Here is a 20806-nt window from a genome sequence, read left to right as displayed (position 1 = left end):
AGAATAGTTATGTCTTTAACTGAAGTGCCCTCTGACACTATAATCAAATCTAACACTCTTTGACCTCGAGTTCCTTCTGTCACATACTACTTGAGGAAGTTGTCCCACAGCAGCTCAATAAATGCATTTTCATTCTTCTCATGAGATTCTACTGCTACCCAATCAATATTTGGATAATTAAAGGTCTCCCATTATGGTTACTCTTTTCTTGCTCACCTTTTCTATTTGGTGATGCATTTCTTCATCACCAGCAACCGATCCCAAGGTCTGTAACAACACCCCACTATGTAATTTGTCTTGTTAGATTCCACCTCACACCAGATGGCTTCAAACTCACTGCCACATGAAATATTGTTAGTAGTATTACTACATTCATAGGTCTCAACTCTAACTGGATTTAAGTCATCCTATATCATTAGCAGATACTCGATACCAGTTAGTACGTCTGATTCTGATATCCAGGTCTTACTAATTCCTACAATCTGAGGTCGCAACATATTGACTAAGGCAACAAACTCTACCTCTTTGTTTCTGATACTCCTAGCATTTGTGCCCAGACATAATAATCTACCTGCATGTTCTTTTGTATACTCTTGTTTGCAGTCTGCGTGACACAGTTGGACATCTTGCAGATCTCTATTCTTCTCTAATGCTTTACTCATGTAGACATTTTTGCACACATATGATGGGTCCAAACTGGACGAACACAAACCCGAAATTAAGTAGCATTGCTGCAATTTTCTGAAATTTTGCTTGTTGGAATTAATAGGAGGCATGCCTAAAATTTTGTTCATCATCCTCAATTCGTACTACTCATTGAAGGAGAGAGTATGCTTAAAGTAATGAATTTCTTCATTTTTTTTCATTGATTACAAAAGATAGCCATAATAAAAAACATGAGCCAGAGCCTAGAATATCTCCAGTACTACAGAACAAAGGAACAAATACCAAAATATAAGATAAGCAAAGGCAGGATGCATAAGAAATATAAAGCACAGACTTAAAAGTAGCATGTAAAGAAAGAAAGAAAGAAAGAAAGACTGAATTTTCTGCTATAATCTATCAAAAACAGGAATAATGAAAAGGTAGCATTTGTGTGATGGTGGCTAAGTGACCATGACCATAGCAAAGATATAGCAGAATTATTTAATGAGCACTTTTTTAGTATATTTGATTCTTGTATGAGTGTTGCTGTGCAATACTGGGAAGAAAGGTGAATGCTATAGGGACTAGAAGTTGATAAACCAGAGGTCTGTGTGAGGGATTGATTAGGCTAGATATTAATCAGTCTTTATGGTTATGACATAATTGAATGTACAAAGGGGTCAATTGTACCCTTTACTTTGCTGCTTAATGGGAGTCGTGTAATGAGGAGGACCAAAGAATGCAAGAGAGCAGTTGTGGTCAGTGTATTGGAGATCTCTCCAAATACACTGACCACAGAGTATCTTTGTGAGTACACTGAGTATCTTTTCTGAAGTACCTCATGATGGGAAAGTTTGTGAAAGTATCTGCCTGTGTGGGTGGACTTTCTGTATACTGAAAAGGACAGATTACCATTGAGTAGGCTTGGTACCAAGGTGTTTAGAAAGGCTACACCATAATTAGTTTCTTTTTTTTTTTTCCATGGTAAACTGGATTCTATAGTGAACACTATAGAGATAAAGAGGAAAGAATAATGTGTCTGGGACATGAGGCCAAATGGAGAACACATCATCCACATATTTTAACCAGATAGAAGGTTTGACAGGGGCTGTGTCAGGAGCTTGTTTTTCAAAATATTCCATAAAAAAATTGGCAAGGAGTTTGAAGAGGGGAGAACCTATAGAAGTACCCTGTATCTATTTATAAATTTTGTGCTTCTAAGAGAAATATCCAGAATGGATAGCAAAGGACAACAGATCAGTAATATCAGGAGGAAAAACTTTCTTTATAAGTAATAAGGTGTTATTTAAGGGAATATTGGTGAACAGTGAGGTAATATTAAAGCTAACCAAAATATCAGTTTTATTTAATGTTAAATCTGGGGGGGGGGGGAAGAACTGAAAGGTTTTTAACACAGACATTTTACTATTTGTGAATTCATAAGGAATTTAAGGATCCGAGTAGCTCTCAAAGGAAAAAAAATGCATTTAAAAAGTTGCAATGTGGCCCTCTTCCCACACACATAAAATTACCATGAAGATGAAACCTTCATAGCGCAATTGGAAGAACAACAGAACATTGTGCCCCTCAAAGTAGAAAGACCTATCATCGCCTGCCTGGTTGGCCAAGTGGTTAGCATATCCACTCTCTCCAGCTAGAAGACTGCGGGTTCGAATCCTGCCATGGCATGGATGTTTGTGATTGTGTGAAAATTCTAGTTTGGATTGATGAGTCTTCGGACTCCTTGAAAGTGTCATGTAATAATAATAATAAATTCTCGATGGAAGTTTTAAAATTGATGGAATTTTTTATATAGGAAGTGGCATGACCAGTGGGGGAGGGGAGGAAAGAGAGCTTGCTAACTGTTTTGCTAATTTATATCATGGGGAATCTGCTGCATTTGCTATAGGTCTTAGGGGGTGGAATTGGGGAATTGGGTTTGTGCATTTTTGGTAATCTGTATATCTGGGGGGGGGGGTCAAGAACTGAAAGGTTTTTAACGCATGGACTTTTCTACTTGTGAAGTTATAAGGATCCCAATAAGTCTCAAAGGAAAAAGTGCATTTAAAAAGTTACATGCACTTTTTAAATGACACAAAACTAAAATCTTACTGTGTTAAACTGTCCTAGATATATGGTGCTTCAAAATTTCATAAATCTAGTACCATGGTTGATGACATAAATAACTTCACCTACAATCTTCACAAGCAGTTAACAAAATCAGAAATTTTTTGTCTCCCCCCCCCCCCACAAGCAACTCCCTCTCTCCTTTATTAACGTACAGCATCTTCAAAACCTAAACACTTATACACAGAGTAGGGTCATTTGTTCTAATGACATAGCTTGTGACAGAACTCACTTAACTTAGCCAGTGGCTGTAATCCCTATAAAATAGACAAAGTACTTCATCTCCCATCATCTGATTTGCACTTGACACCTGAGATTTTTAGAATCAGCTCAGCTGTGAAACATTCTCCTAACCTCAATAAATATGGCTGCATCAATTTCCAAATGAGACTCTCATTCTAAGATCACATTTAGTCTGAATTCTCTGTATTAATATTTACCTCCTTTTATCTAGTGCCTCAAAGGTGCCATGATAGGACATTAGGTCTGCAACAACATAGTCGATTCTATGTGTTTTATAACAGTCGTAATTTGTGCTCTGAGGAATTTTTCTTCTTCTCTTCAAGGATTAGGCATCTGTCTGTTCTGGCTTCACTGGTCTTTTCATCTTGCAGCTGGTCTCTCTCTCTTTTTCCCTTTGGTCTATATCTATCCACCTCTTTTGGTAGCAAATATCTTTCCATCCTAAATAGATGGTCTTTGCATTTCTCTCTCTCTCTCTCTGTATTCCTTGATCTTTTCATTTACGTCATAAATATCTAGTTCTTTTCTAATGTCTTCATTTCTTATATGGTCCAATTTTGTGCATCCCTTAATGTTCTTAAAAATCTCATCTCTGCAGCCTGTGTTTTGCTTTCATCTTTCTTTTTAACTGTCCATGTTTCTGAACCACATAGTAGAGCAGGAGTGGCTATTACTTTATAAAATTTTAGTTGAGTTTTTTTTTTTTTTTTTTTTTTTTTTATTCAGTGTCCCTTTAATTGTTCTACAGATTTTCTGAAATTTCTTTATTTTTTCATCTATATCTTTATCTTTTAGATATGTTATTATGCAGCCTAAATTAAACTCTGTCATCTGTTCTATTATTTTATTTTCTATAACTATTTTTGATCTAACACGATGTTGATCTTTAAATGCCCTGGCTTTTGTTTTCTTTTGTGAAGTTTTTAAATTGTATTGTTGGCTTATTTTGTTTAATTCGTAAACTGATTTTTGAAGGTCATTTTCATTGTCTTGTAATATAATCTGATCATCTGCATACGGCATTGTATTGATAACAGTTCTTCTGGTTAACTGGATACCTTGTCTTATTGTTGTTTTCCATATTTTAATAATCTGGTCAATATATATATTGAATAGAGTTGGAGATAAGCTACATCCCTGTCTGATGCCCTAATTTATTTCAATCTCTTCTGTTAATTTATTACCTAACTGTAACTGTATTTTTGTATCTTTATATAAACTTTGTATAGCTTATACCAAACGTAATGGATATCATTGTTTTTTCATTATATTCCATAGCTTTTCTCTGTGTATTTTATCAAAAGCTTTTTGTAATCTGTAAAGGCCCTATGAGTCTCCAAATTAAATGTTCGTCTTTTTTCATAATCTGTAAAGGCCATATGAGTCTCCAAATTAAATGTTCGTCTTTTTTCAATAATTTGTGTTAACACATAAATATTGTCAATACATGATCTTCTGTGTCTGAAACCATTTTGTTCTTCTGAGAGTGGATTGTTTGCAATATTTCCTAGTCTTTTATTCAGAGTTTTACTGTATTTGTAACCTATATTTAAGAACTTATTCTCCCGTAATTTCCACAACCTACTCTGTCTTCTTTCTTAAATATAGATATAACCTTACCTTTTAACCAATCTGATGGAACCTCACATTTCCTACAACAGTTATTTATTAATTTTAAAAATATGTGATGTAAATATTTTTCACCATATTTCCAAAGCTCTGTATTTATGCCATCTAATGGTTGATTTTCTATTTTTTTGATACTTTTATTGCTTCTTTTAGTTCTTCTTTATTGATTCTATATCAGTACTAATTTCTTCATTGTTATTTTCTATTATTAAATTTGGGTCATACCATAAATTCTTATAATGTTCTTCCATTGTTTCTCCTGCATTATGTTGATTTGTGCTGTATCTCTTTCTTTGTTGTTTATTTTCCTTAATAATTTGTAGACTATTATTATTATTATTATTATTATTATTCATGACACCTCCAAGGAGCCTGAAGACTCATCGCGGGAGGACACCTACTGTACAACTCTCCATCTACACTACTACACAGAACCTCTACTACCAATCATCTACATCAATGCCATCTACTGCCCACAACCACCACCGCTAGTATTTTTTATCTGTAAATTGCATGTATTCTGAAGGGCCGATTTGTGAGATGAAAAATCCAAGTTTCTGGGAGAAAAAATCCTGCTACCAACGTATGAGATCGGCTAACTCATATCTTGTCTTCCATGCATGTCTTTTTTTTTATTAATAAATCTGTCCCAAGCATCTTAGTGAGCTTTCTGTGCTATGATTTTAGCTATATTTCTTTTGTTTTTGTATATTTTTTCTGTTTCCTTTGTATGTTTTTGAAGGAGTGATTTGTATGCCAGTTGTTTTTCTTTTATTGCATTTTCTATATCTGTGTTCCAGATTTTTAATCTTTTTAATATATATATTTTTCCCCAATGACTTTAGAGATGGCTTTATGGATTATCTTTATTATCACTGATTTAGGCTCCTTTTTGGTAATCTGTTAATTGTGATTGATACAGCAATATAATGCTTTCTTCTTGTATAGATATACTTTGTATACTTATTCTGTTTTCTTGTTTTTTCTTATTTACTTCCTTTCTCTATTTTGTTAGTATTTCTATTTTAGAGACTACTAAATAATGATCTGAAAAAAATTTCACTTGTTCTCTAAACACGTACATCTTTCACATGTGGAGCTAGTTTCTGATTAGTAATGATATAATCAATTATAGATCTTGTTCCTCTGCCATTCCAAGTATATTTATTTATATTATTATTATTTTTTTTGAAAAAAAAGTATTGGTTATTTTAAAATTATTGAAAGTACAGACGTCTGATAGTTCTTGACCATTGTTATTCATGCAAATTTCTCCATATTTTCCTAAGACATTGGGATTGGATTGTTTCAAACTCTGGCATTAAGATCTCTTGCTATTAATATACAGTTCATTTTTATTACATTTATTTAGCTGTTTTTGTAGTTCCTCATAGAATTGTTTGGAATCCTCTTTCCTGCCTTCTTCAGGGGTATATACTGTTATGATATTTAAGTAACTTCTATTTATTTTTGATTTCACTGTTATAATTGAATCATTTACAAAATTTTACTTTCATATTCTATTTTTCTATTTATCATCAATTAAAATAGCCACACCACTAAAAGCTCTGATATATTGGTCCACTCTCTATAGCATAATAAAACCATATATATCTTTTGTTCTCTTTAATTTTTTTTTTTTTTGTTTGTTTCTGTTATCACGGCTATATTAATATTTTTAATTTTTAGTTGTTTTACTAATTCTCATTTCTTTGTTATTATGCTTCGCACATTCCACATGGCTATGTTTAAAATGTCTGAGATTCCTAATCAGTTACTTTTATCCTTACTTGGTCATTTTCCATTGTTTTGGTCTGATGAATTTTCCAGTTCAAGCATTTGAGTTGTAGAAATTTTTTACTTGGTAAGGTAACCAACCTTATGCAAAATCTCCAAACTGGAAGACCAGGATATAAATCTGTCAAAATCTCTCGACCTGTCCAGCTAGGGAGGTCCTACCAGCTTAGCTACTTCTAGCATAGCTTTTGAGGTCATTGGTGCTTGCAAGCCTCCTTATTGCTTCAAGGTGGAGATACCATTAAGGAGGGTGCTCTGAAGATGTTTGGTTGGAAATCCAGTTAAATATTAGCAACTTAATAAAAAACACATTTATTTCATTCCTTTGGTGTTTAGCATGAAGTACAATGCTCATTTTCCATTGTTTTGGTCTGATGAATTTTCCAGTTCAAGCATCTGAATTGTAGAAATTTTTTACTTGGTAAGGTAACCAACCTTACGCAAAATCTCCAAACTGGAAGACCAGGGTATAAATTTGTCAAAATCTCTCGACCTGTCCAGCTAGGGAGGTCCTACCAGTAGCTTAGCTACTTCTAGCATAGCTTTTGAGGTCATTGGTGCTTGCAAGCCTCCTTATTGCTTCAAGGTGGAGATACCATTAAGGAGGGTGCTCTGAAGATGTTTGGTTGAAAATCCAGTTAAATATTAGCAACTTAATAAAAAACACATTTATTTCATTCTTTTGGTGTTTACCATGAAGTATAAGTTGTTGAAAAAAAGTACAAGTCTTGTGAAAGAGCATTGTTGTTATGATAAGGAGGACAGAGATAAGGAGATAGTTGTGCCACTGCACAAGGCATTGAACAAAGGAACTTCTTAAACTGGGCTGTTTGTGATAAGGAACTCTGGAGAGGGTCCAGCAACAAGTGACTAAGGTAATATCAGAACTTTGGAAAGCTGCTTAGGAAGAAGTTGAAAAAATATAAATTGCATAGTATAGTGGATAGGCACAAAGTGATGATATGGTACAGAAGTTTAGGTTGAGAAGAGGGATTTTGCAGGATTAATACAAAAATGATTATGCATAGAAGAGAAGATGATAGGGTAGAAAATAAGGTCTCTAGAATTTTCATAAAGTTGTGGTGAAGATGGTGGAGTGAAGAGTAGATTTCTTATATGGATAAGTGGATAAATGAAATTCACTATTATTATTATTATTATTATTACTAACATTAGAGTTCCATGAAGCCTAAAGACTCATCACAAGAGGTCCATATTCTCATGCAAAAAAGATGATTGAACTGTACCTTAAACCCATTCACAGTTTCTGCACTCAAAACACCTTCAGGCAATGCATTCCACTCTTGAACCACCTTCCATGCAATGAACCTGCTCCTTGTTCCATTGCTCATACTCTCCTTATAAGCTGCCAGGGATGGCCTCTTGTTCTAATCTTGTCTCTATGAAAAATAGTAGACTCTTGGCTCTACTTATGAAAAATCTCCTCCAGACTAATCTAGTAACAACTCTCTACAACTTATACATCTCGGTTATATCCCCTTTTCTCTTCACAAGGTTCTGCAAGATGCTTTCCTCAATCTGTTCTCATATCCCATGTTCCATAGACCTGACACCAACTTAGTGAACCTTCTCTGGAACCTCTATAAAAGATCTTCATACCCTCAGGTCTGTTCACAATAGTCATGCAGTCTGATCAAGGAATGACAAGGAACCATCACCCCTTTGCTTCTGCATGTCAAGGTCCGTCCTCATCATTTGCCATAATCTGTTGTGATGTTCTTACAATTTTAGCAGTCTAACCCCTAAACTCCAAATTTCTATTCACTATTACTCCGTGATCTCTTATCTCTTCTAGTACCTTCAAAATTTCACCATTAACATTAAACATTAAATACAATAACATTAACATTAACTACAATAACATTAAACTGATAGCTCCACCACTCACATGGTCTATTGAGATCTTCCTGCAAGGCTAATGCATCTGCTCTACTCCTTATAGTTTTTCCAAGCTTTGCATCATTGGCAAACAGCTGCATATCTCCAGTTAAGTCTGTCCCAATATTGTAAACATACAAGTTAAACAATAATAATAACCTAATACTGTTTTAGTTTAATTACCAACTTGCGATATGACAGTTTATCAAAGGCCTTTGAAAAATCCACGTACACTACTGTATTATGCATTACCTTTATTCATTGAATTTGTCACCTTGTTGTACATAAGCAGATTGCTAAAACATGATCTCCCCTTAATAAATTCTAGCCCTCACCAATCTCTAACACTTTAACCACAACCACTCAAAACACAGAAATGATTTGCCTATTATTTATAGCCTCAGTCTTATCTCTGTCTTCCTTTTTTTCCTACTTTCAGTTACTTGGGGACTTATCCTATTGCAACCTCACCCAGTGTTCCATTTTATCTCACAGATGTTCAGTAGGGTTGAGATCAGGACTCTGTGGAGGCCAATCAAGTGTGCTGACATTCATATCTACAAACTATGCAGTTACAGCAGCAGCAGCAGCATTATGACAGGGTGCATTGTCTTGCTGAAAGACAGAATGGCCATTTTTGTAGAAATGCTTCAAAGTAGGAGCATTGCATTGTTCAAAATGTTCAGATATTTCTCAGAGTTCAGTATTCGTGGCACCACAATCAGAGGTCTGAAGCCAAACCAGGATAAATAGGACCGTACCATCACACCTCACGCCACCTCCAAATTCAATAGTTGGAGTTACACACTCTAGTAAGAGACATTCACAGGATATCCACTACACCCATCCCATCTAGCTGCTCCATAAAAGATCTAGCATGATTTACCACTCCATAACCCAGCTTTCCACGTTTCCATGTCCCACTACATGCTCTTTGCACCACTGAAGATAATGCTGAATGTTGGTTTGGGTAATGTAGGACTTGCAAATTGCAGTTCTACCATGGAAACCCATGTTGTGAGCCTTTGTTCTGAATGTTTTTGTGCAGATTCATGTTCCAGTTGATGCCTGGAACTCTGCATTCAATACGTTGGTAGACAAATGACAGTTTTTACATATTATCCTTTGTAGCATCCTACAGTTACATTCGGTGAGTGTGGTGGATTGTCCACCACAGGTAGCATTTGCAGTTGACTCCATGCGCTTCCACCTCAGTATGTATTCACTTATTGTTGACCTGGGATGACCCAATTTGTCAACAGTTTGCTGAACAGATAGGCCTGTAACATGACATCCTATTACAATGCCTCTTTCAAACTCTGTCGGTTCATTTATTGCAGCCATTGCACCTGAACACAGTTACACTGACTTGGGAATATCGTATTCCTCCAATTTATACTGGCTGCAAACACATGACTTGTTACATGGCATAATGCACCTTTCCTATGGGATGTCCATTGACTTCTTTCCAAGCAATGTGTATCCTTTGCATTAGTTAACAACTCACCATTGTCTTCAACTAACAGCATCTTCCCATAGGCATTGTTCCTTCTACTAGTTGCATATCGAAAGAAAATCACTATGATTTTTCTTGGCTTGATTGGCTAATTTTTGCTCATGCGGCACTTTTTCTGACTTCAACAACTGAGTCACCTTCCTGGCCTGCTCTTTGTACTCTTCACACAACAATTATTACCAACATTCATCTTTTATTCTTCCCCAGTGTCTTCTTCTTCTAGATTTCATGTTTAATTTCTTCATTTATCCATTTTATTCCTAATTTAGCCTTTTCATCTTCAGAATACACTTGGACACTGCTATTATTAAATAGCTCTTGATCAATGACCAAATAGCATCTGTTTTCTTTCCACTCAACTCCTCTTTCCAAGCATTTCACAATCATCAGCCCTGTAATTCTACACACACACACACACACACACACACACACACACACACACATATATATATACAGGGTGTTCGGGATAAATTTGACATATTTATAATTAATTATATTTTTCCGTAAGTTACATGTATTAACACACACTTCTCTTCATTTAAAAGTTTGGACCCTTCTTCATTCATATACAAGATGTCAGAAAGGATGGATAGCTGGAACCCACCTGAATCATGGAAGAGAATAACTTGTATCATGATGATTCGTGCCCGCCATCAAAATAAGGATATTACGACTGCTGCCCAATGCTCCCTGAATACAGTAAAAACAATCAGGCATGAACTAGAGACTTGCAATGGTGACTACGAGGATGTAGCAAGAAGAAAGATCCCTAGCAGACGATCTGATTGCGTTCGTACAGCAGAATTCCTCTCAAATCTGCAGGAACAGGTGTTGAAGAACCCTGGCATTGGAATTCGGGCTTTGTTCGTGGAGTTGCTAACTGTAGTCAAGCCCTGGATAACAAGGGTAGCCAATGGTAGGCCGTATGTATGGCAGCAGGATTCGGCCCCTTGCCACACCTCTGGGAAAAGTCAAAAATGGTTGTCTGAAAATTTCTACGACTTCACCAGTCCAAATGTTTGGCCTCCAAACTCCCCAGACCTTAACCCCATGGATTATTTTGTATGGGGCGCAGTTGAAAAAGACACCAATCGCACTTCCAGTAATACAAAAGCCCAGTTAATGGATAAAATTAAAACAGTTTTTGCGGCCCTTCCCAGGGAGACTGTAGCATCAGCTTGTTCGAGGTTCCGAAGCAGAATTGAAGCTGTGATCGATGCTAATGGTGGTTATTTTGAGTAAATCTTGTTGATAGTATTGTAATTAACTCTGCCTGTAATGTTTTTTTGTCAATTCATTAAATTTAATAGATACAAAGAAGATTTTCTTTTTCCTTACGAAACTGTCAAATTTATCCCGAACACCCTGTATATATATATCCCTTCATCACAGAAGTTCTCATGTGACTGACATCTCATGTGACAACCCAGGTGATCATCTTATAGGCACTCTTGCCAACTGGCAGAAGTTTAGATGCTCTTTAGATTCACAAGCACATCCTTTGATGATGCAATCAGATCTAAGGCTATCAACCCTTGTATATCCTCTCCTCTTACATGTTGCTTAAGGTAGTAGTTCTTAAGAACTCAAGGATTCTCCTCATTCCCTGATGCTATCTTTTCATTCTAATTACTATTGCCATAATTAAAACCATCCATAATGATCATCCTTCTCTTGCTTACTAAGCCAATTGCATATACATTTCTTTGTCTCTGCTCTTCACATTCCTTGGCCTATAACAACACCAACATTGCCTGAGTTTGTGAGTATTAAGAGTACGAATGAGCTTAAGGTTCGATATAAGCAATATAAGGTTCAATACAATTCAGTTGGCCCAGTGGTTAGCCTATCTGCTCTCCAGCCAAAAGGCTGCAGGTTCAAATTCTGCCATGGATGTTTGTGATTGCCTGTGAAAATACCAGTGGTGGTGGTGGGCAGTTAGATGATGTTGGTGTAGTTGTGGTTTGTTGTAGTTGGTGGATTGAGTGGTGTAGAGTAGGTGCCTTCCCTCGATGAGTCTTTGGACTCCTTGGAAGTGTCATGTAATAATAATAATAATGATATGTCACTAGACCCATTATGAAAGGTCTTATAATGGGTCTAGTGACATATCATTATTCACATTGGGGTCTGCTGATTTTATGAATGTTTGTTATTAATAATTACATATATATATTCTTCATATACACTATATTATTTTTTGTGCAGGAGGAAGGATTCTAATTATGCATCTAGAGAAAATACTGATTATGCTCCATCTCCAAAGAATGGTTTTTAATTTTTATTGGAGATTGGTTATTAATATGTAAAATAACAAAAACAGCTCTTAATTTTATATAAATGGTTTCCTCTGATTTTTCTGTGATGGCAATATCTCTGATGATAGTAATAGAAAATGTGATATAATCTGTGCTTGCATTCAGGTATCCCAAATATTGAACAAATTCTGTTAGAGTTTGACTGCTATTCTCTTAAGTCACTTTTACTGATTTAAATCTAGGTTGTGTATGAGTGGAGAGGTTTTTGTGATATTGGTATTGGAATATCAGAATTATTTGAATAGTTTGAATACAGAACTTTGGCAGAATATTTTGTGTTTTGACTAGTGGATGAACTAAATTACAGTAAATACCATGATGCAGTATTATTTCTAACTGGATCAGATAATAGATTGACTTTGGTAATGTAGCCGTTATTGAGTCATAACGGTTAGGATAGTATTCTTCTAGAGCGAGAGAGAGTACTATTACCACAGCTGCTTCACATGGTTTGCTACATCTACTTCTCCTGATGTTCCTGTTTTTGGTTGTTTTTTTTAAGCTGGTTTATAATAGTCCCCAGAATGTTTCTTATCTTTGTTTTGACAAACACACTTTTATTAGCTGTCTGACACATTTCTAAATATCAGATCTCATTGAAGTTGACATTTCCCAAGTCGCTGTTTTACTACTGACGTTCTTTGCTCATTCTTACTCTTTTGTTCTGTTCTTGTTCTTTCACATTTTATTTTACCTTATCTTCTTTCATACCAGTTGCAGAATACTTTTATGAGAACATGGTTTAGTAGATTTTTAAACAGAATGACAATTGTAGAAATGGTTTCATTCCAACAAGTTAACTGTATTTATGATTTTCTAATAATTATCATGAATGAAATACATTGACTTTTTTTTCTCTTTTTTTTTTAGCACATGTCAAGAGAACATAAAGGAAAGCTGACTCTTGATGCACTTCTGATAATGCCAGTACAGAGGATACCCCGTTATGAGTTGCTTATCAAGGTGTGTTTATTTCAGATATGAATTACTTTTGTTGTAAACATTTTTAGAAATCCTGTTTATTATTTGTCTTCTGTTCTACAAAATGATTGCGTATCTCATATTTTTCTTACTTGTTAGACTTAATGACCCATTTGGCCAAGTAGTTTCTTAGAAACCTAATTAATGCTACAATAGAATGGTTAATTCTATCTACATCCCTGAGTTGCCTTAGCTACTTAAGTCAAGTAATGCAAGCTAAGGCAACTCGGGGATGCCGAGGATTTTATTCTCGTAAGCTCTCAGGTCAACTTACAAAACTTTCATGGTTTCTACAAACAATTAGTTTTGAAATAATGTTGGATCTAATATTCACTTTGCCGATGCAATTATAAATTGCTTATTTCTGGAATTTTCCATTTAATATTTTTGGACCAGGGTTGACTGCGGATAACTGAAACCACAGATAGTGAATCTGTGGTTTCAGAAAGTGACCCTCACCGTGGATAGGGGGGGGGGGACTATGGTATACCAAAAAGTATATAAAATATACTACCGCTATGAATGATTCTTGGATTCTGTGCATAGGATAAATGAAAAGCCTCTCTCTTATACAGAAGCATATACAAGTCTGACTTTCTGAAATTTGCATAACTCTAAAATACATACCAAATACCAATAAATGTGGTTGTCTCAGTGCCTTCTAAGTTCTGAGAAAATTTAATTTTGAGATTCTCCTTCTATCCTCGTAATTAATATTGATCTTTTACCATTTTCTTTTGTGAAAGTCATATACTCTTATGACTTCACAAGACCCTCGGCCCAATGGCCAAGGTTACATACATACATAACTACATACATTCTCAGAGGTTGCTACTTGAGGAGTCTGCAATTGATTCACAACTCAAGAATTTTATAAATTGAATTTTCTTTGTTCTCTCTTTTGTAGCAGTGTCTGAGTACATATTGTCTGATGGCTAACTTTATCAGTTTAATTATTTTTAGACATCTGTTTATCTTTTTTTTTTATCTCTCCATTAGCTCCAGAATGAATGATAATCAATGTCTAACCTCTTAAATTTCTGGTGTAGCTGAGATCTTTACTGTTAAAAACAAAGAAAATGTTATTACTGTCTAATAATTTAGATTATACAGTGATCCTCACTGTAGAAAACACTGCTATACTAAGTTCACTAATTATGACAAATTACTGCAAAGTCATCCAAAGCTCCACACATCACACCTATGCTAAAGAAATTGCAATTGTTGACTTTGACTTTGAAGGATCCATTGTTGAGTCTCATTGAACAGTTCTATACAATCCAAAATACTAGAGGCTATTCCTATAGTGCACTAGTAACATGGTGGATAGATTTTGTCATTATTATTATTATTATTACACAGGCATCTACATTTGGTCTGAAGATGCTGCAAGAAGTTCACACTAACCATTATTGACACAATGCCAATCATATCTCTCCTTAAACTTGTTCGCTGACAAAGCACTCATGGTCAGACCTCCTGCAATCTCTTCCACTCATTCACCATTTTCCAAGCAAAAAATCAAATCCTCATGCCCTTGCTAACTACATCTTATGCAACTTTTAAGGTATGTTCCCCTTGTTTTCTTCCATCCAGTCATACCATTTTTGGATTGCTCAGCGGCTTGTCATAACCAAGTAACTTGGCTCCTTTGAAACCTTATTAATGCTCTCATAGGATAGTAATCCTATCTGCATAGTATATTGTTGCTGTCAATTGCATGTATTCTTCTAGCTGGTTTGTTTGTTTTTATTATTATTATTATTATTACGTGACACCTCCAGGGAGTCCAAAGACTCATTGAAGAGGGGCACCTGCTCTACAACTCTGTCTCTGCCACTCAATCCACTAACTACAATGAACCACAACTACACCAACACCATCTACCGCCGACCACCACCACTAGTATTTTCACAGACAATCATAAACATCCATGCCCATGGTGGGATTCAAACCCACAGCCTTTTGGCTGGAGAGCAGATACGCTAACCACTTGGCCAACCAGGCCAGCAGGACTCTACAATCTTGGTATGAGATTGGTTAACTTGCCTTCAGTTAAAAAGCACTGATTGAAGGTTCTGATGTAGTTGTAAGAACATCACAACAGATTATGGCAACAATGCAGAAGACATTGACACGTGCAAGTAAGAAAGTTATAGTTCTCCCTGTATAAGGCTTTTGGTAATTGGTAATCCACAAATGGATTACCATGCATGGATTTGATCATCTGGATTTCAAAGGGAATAACAATGCATTAGAAAGGATCTGGTGGTGGTTAATGTGGTTTCTAGTCTCTGAAATGTTGAGTATGAAGAAAGATTGAGGAATGCAATTTGCAAAATCTAGTGGATACGAGGGAAAGAGAGACATGATTGAGACATATAAGTTGATAAGGGATTTTAATGAGATTAATAACATTGAAGAGATTTTCATAGAATGGTGGGAGGTGGGGGGGGGTCAAGAGGCTGCTCCTGGAAACTGTATAAGGAGGGTGTGAGCAGGTGAATGAAGATTAGTTTTTTTTTTGCATGAAGAGTAGTAGATTATTGGAACACGTTGCCTGAGAATGTGGTGAAGGCTGAGAAGGTGAATGAGTTTAAGGCCATGGTTTGATGAGTTTTTGTGTGTATCATTGTGGGACCTCTTATGATGAGTACTCAACTTCATAGAGGTCTGATAATAATTATAACAATATCTTATAAGATTTTCAGCTGAACATGAATTAGCCTGTCTCATATTTAGGTGGTAGGGTTTTCATTCTGGAAACTTGGGATTTTTTTATCTCTAAAAACTGGCAAACTTGTCACGCTAGTAACACTTCCATCCCAGAGTGCTAATGTGGGAGGGGTTTCAACCTTTTGTGGGTGGCAATCACATGAAAAAAAAATTACAGACACAACACAATGGCCTCATAGCCATAGTTACTTTAGTTATAATTCCAGATAATAACAATAACAACATGGAAATGTTTAGACCCAAAGCTGGAAACTATAATCTAATAGCATTGAATAATTAAAAGTCGCAATGATAGAGCTAAAATAGTTTTTCATTTTGAGAGATGATATGAAAGAATTGTTGATAGAAGCGAAAAATCAAGAGTGAGAAAATAAAGTCTGTGAGTCTGCTGCCTCGGTATGATAGGACTGAATTGAGATAAAGGGCCATAATTGCTAATGAGCCAGTGAGAATATTGCAGTAGGAATGGTGTACAGTTTATAGATGTGTGCAATTGATTGGCAAAAGGACTGATGGACTGCATTTATTATTATTATTTGGTAACCTCCAATGGAGTCAACCAGCAACACATCTATCATAATGAACTTTGAAGTTATTTACACTACACCACAACATACTCAGGTAATGCATTCCACTCACTAACAACATCGCTAACTCTTTTGACATTTTTTAAAAATATGTGGCAATATGTCATCCATTCCCACAGCCTTATTAACATCTAACCCAAGAACACTTGATTGATTCTTTCACCTTTAATTCTCCTAATTCTTACCTCCCTTTTACATGTTACTCAGCATCATTCACACCATTACAGTATGATGAAGTGTTCATTAAATAATTCCACTATATCATTTGCTATGGTTAGTATCTGCTACCATAACTATTCACCAGTATCAGCCTACCATAATTATTTTTCTTCTTGCTTGCCATGAAGAAAAATTTCCTTGGATTAGCTTTGAACTGACTGGCCAATCTCCTCTCATATTCTACTTTTTCTTTTTCAACCATGCTTGTCACTTTTCTGGCCTGCACTTCATATTCTTCATACATCTGTTCACTGCTAACTGTCTTGTACTTTCTCCATAACAACTTCTTTTGTAACACTGCTTGCTTGATTTCACCGTTTGCCCATCTCTTACTTTATTTATTCACTTAACTCTTGGTATGCATTTATGTATTGCTTGTGTTAGATGCTGCCTTATCATTTCCCATGTACTGTGAACATCTTTTCTACACAATTCATCAACCCAATGTATTGATGCTAGTTGACTATGGAGCATCTGATAATCGCCCACCATATGAATGAGTTTTTAAGAGAGAATTTTTTCACTGAGCCGTTATAAGTGCAAAATCAGAAAAACTAGAAGTACAGGGGGGGGGGGAGATGCAGTCAAGTGTAGGTTCAGCTGCTCCTGGGACAGATGAGTGTGTGTACAGAAATGATTATGCAGTGCCTGATACAACTTCACAGGTTTTAAATCTGAATGGGTTAGTAATGACATTATGCAAAAGTAACTGTGAGTCCAAGGAGATGTTAAAATGTATGTGCATAAATACCAGAAATATCAGAAATACAGGAGAGGAGTTTAGGGCATTGGTCAGCTAGACTTGTCCAAAAATTATTGGTATTGATGAGACCTGGTTGACAGAAGAATAGAGGATGGGGTTTCTGACAGACAGACAGACAGGTACCATAGAGTAGTATATGGTGGAGTGAAAGTGAGCCCTAATACAGAACAGAATGCTCTCTACTAGAACCACCACTTGTTAATTTGTATATTAATGATATAAGTAATGATTAAAGGCAGGGGAGGATATTCAGTTGTTTGCTGATAATACAAAACTGGGGAAAGCAATAGTTAACAAAGGTGATGTAGCCAGCCTTCAGGATGATTTAATTAAATTGGCATTATGGGCAGGGGGTAATTGTTGTCAGTTTAATGTTGCAAAATATAATGTTATGCATATTTTTGGAGAAGTGGAGTTGATAAGATTACATGTCATGTATCACATTGATGGTACTGGATTGCAGGAAATTGATGAAGCCAGGGATTTGAGTATAATGGTGTACAGAGAGTTGAAGTTCATAGGGCATATTGCAGAAGTTGACAAAATAGCTCAAAGGATTACTTGGATGTTGAAAAACACACTGACAAGTAAAGATATGGAGGTTATTATTCTTCTTTTAAGGCTATGATTTAGAAAGGCAGTGCACATATTTGTTCACCTGGGTTTTTTTTGGGGGGGGAGGGATCAGGAGGTGGTGGAGAGAATCCAGAGATAGTGAATAAGCTGGTGATAAGTCTGTGTAATTCTACCTTAGAAGTTAGATTGAAGATGTATGGGTTACAAAGTTTAGTTGATAGTATAAATTATATTTTATTATTAAGTCACTTAAGGAATTGACAATGTAGATATGAATATAAATTAAATTACACTTTAATAAATATTTCCGATATTTCGGAAACATCACATTGCCATCTTCAAAAGGAACTTACAAAAAAGGCATGTGCACGTAGGCCACAACACAGTAACTGAGAATGAAGCGATGAAGCTAATGTTCTCCTAAAAGTTCTGATGGTCGCCCCCTAGTGGGCTAAGTAGGTGTTCTTGGGCTGAAGGTCTGCTGATGTAAGCCTCCCAAATTTGGGGCAGTCTCATACAACCAAATTTGTTGAGGTTTGGAGAGTTTCTTAGGTCTAGGGGAAGTGGTTGGTCTTTAGTGGAGCAGATAAGGGATGCCAATTTTCTGTATGGTCTGTAACAGGAGGTCAAATCATGTTTTTTTAAGATTTTGGTAATTTTTTCCGAGGTGCCTCGGGTGTAGGGAATGGTAATGGATTTAAAGTAATCCTTGTTGTGGAGGGGGGGGGATTGTGGTTTGTAGATTTCAATATTTTTTGGATTTTTTTTTGGGGGGGGGGATAGCCATTGGCTGAGAAAGTGCTGAGGATGCGATTTAGTTCAGTGTTTAGGGCCATGTCGTTAGAACAGATTAGTTTAGACCTGTTGTATAGTGTTTTCACCACTCCATATTGTTGTGAGTGGGGGGGGATTGTTGGTGAATGTACCTACCTGTATGGGTGGGTTTTCTATAAACTGAGAAAACCAAGGTTCCATCAGGCTGGCGGGTGACTAGTGTGTCTAGGAAAGGGAGGCTGTTGTTTTCCTCTTTTTCCAGGGTGAACTTGATTCTGGGTTGTTGGTTGTTTAAGTGTGTTAAGAAGGAGAGGAGTGTATCAGAGCCATGTGGTCAAATAGCGAATACATCATCAATGTAGCGAAGCCATATGGTTGGTTTTTGTGGGGTAGAGGCTAAGGCTTTTTCTTCAAAGGTCTCCATAAAGAAATTGGCCAAGGGTGGGGAGAGTGGTGAACCCATGGCTGTCCCCTCTATTTGTTTGTAGAATTTTCCCTGCCAAACAAAATAGCCTGAGTTCATTGTGAACTGAAATAGGGCTGAGATATTGGGAGAAAATTTAGCTTGGATTAGCTCTAAAGTTTCCTTGAATGGGACATTTGTGAATAAGGAAGCGACGTCAAAGCCGACCATTATGTCAGTATGTTGGAGTGTAAGGTTTTCTATGCTGGTTTAAAGTGGGCTGAGTTTTTTATGTGTGATGGTGTGTTGCCAGTATAAGACATATCCAACAAGGAATATAAAGCTCTGCAGGAAATGAGGAATAATAAAGAAATAGTTATCACCAAAGCAGATAAGGGAAATGCAATGGTAGTACTTAACCAAAAGGACTACACAGGTAAGCTTAATGCTCTTCTATTAGATCGGGCTACTTATCTCCCTATCAAATACAATCCCACCAACTTCCAAATCAGACAACTTCACAGGCTCCTTAAGAAAGTCACTTCTTGGCCTGTAGAAGTTACCAACATATTAAAGCTGTTTAACTCTATGCCCCCCCCCCCCCCGTATTTATGGAATCCCAAATATACGTAAAGAAAATGTGCCATTACGTCCCATAGTGGATGGCATTGATTCCCTCACATACAAATTAGCTAAATATTTGGCCAAAGCGCTCACACGCTATACTGGCAACACACCATCACACATAAAAAACTCAGCCCACTTCAAAGCCAGCATAGAAAACCTTACACTCCAACATACTGACATAATGGTCAGCTTTGAAGTCTCCTCTTTATTCACAAATGTCTCACTCAAGGAAATTTAGAGCTAATCCAAGCTAACTTTTCTCCCAATATCTCAGTCCTATTCCAGTTCACAATGAATTCAGGCTATTTCGTTTGGCAGGGAAAATTCTACAAACAAATAGAGGGGACAGCCATGGGTTCACCACTCTTCCCACCCCTTGGCCAATTTCTTTATGGAGATCTTTGAAGAAAAAGCCTTAGCCTCTACCTCCACAAAAACCAACCATATGGCTTCGCTACATTGATGATGTGTTCGCTATTTGACCACATGGCTCTGATACACTCCTCTCCTTCTTAACACACTTAAACAACCAACACCCCAGAATCATGTTCACCCTGGAAAAAGAGGAAAACAACAGCCTCCCTTTCCTAGACACACTAGTCACCTGCCAGCCTGATGGAACCTTGGTTTTCTCAGTTTATAGAAAACCCACCCATACAGGCAGGTACATTCACCAACAATCCCCCCCCCCCTGCACACACAACAATATGGAGTGGTGAAAAACACTATACAACAGGGCTAAACTAATCTGTTCTAACGACATGGCACTGAACTAAATCACATCCTCAGCACTTTCACAGCCAATGGTCACTCCCCCCCCACTCCCCCCCAAAAAATTCCAAAAAATATTGAAACCTACAAACCAAAACCCCCTCCACAACAAGGATTACTCTAAATTCATTACCATTCCCTACATCTGAGGCACCTCGGAAAAATTACCAAAATCTTAAAAAAACATGACTTGAC

The 20806-nt window shown here is 36.5% G+C and overlaps 1 protein-coding gene across 1 annotated transcript in view; it reads left to right on the top strand.

Annotated features, from left to right (window-relative positions):
• Positions 1-20806, top strand: part of LOC150100673 (rho guanine nucleotide exchange factor 17-like) — a 425511-nt gene that overhangs the window by 145130 nt on the left and 259575 nt on the right. The window contains exon 5 of the mRNA XM_090401857.1: positions 13045-13137. Coding sequence (XP_090257983.1) covers positions 13045-13137 — 93 coding nt within the window. The remainder of the gene's footprint in view (positions 1-13044; positions 13138-20806) is intronic.

The sequence above is a fragment of the Typopeltis vanoorti genome, chromosome 12, assembly GCF_054136105.1.
Source record: "Typopeltis vanoorti isolate ZY-2024b chromosome 12, IOZ_Tvanoo_1.0, whole genome shotgun sequence".
NCBI lineage: Eukaryota > Metazoa > Arthropoda > Arachnida > Uropygi > Thelyphonidae > Typopeltis > Typopeltis vanoorti.
The sequence above is the reverse complement of the archived record's forward strand: the minus strand, read 5'-3'. Positions and strand labels throughout refer to the sequence as shown.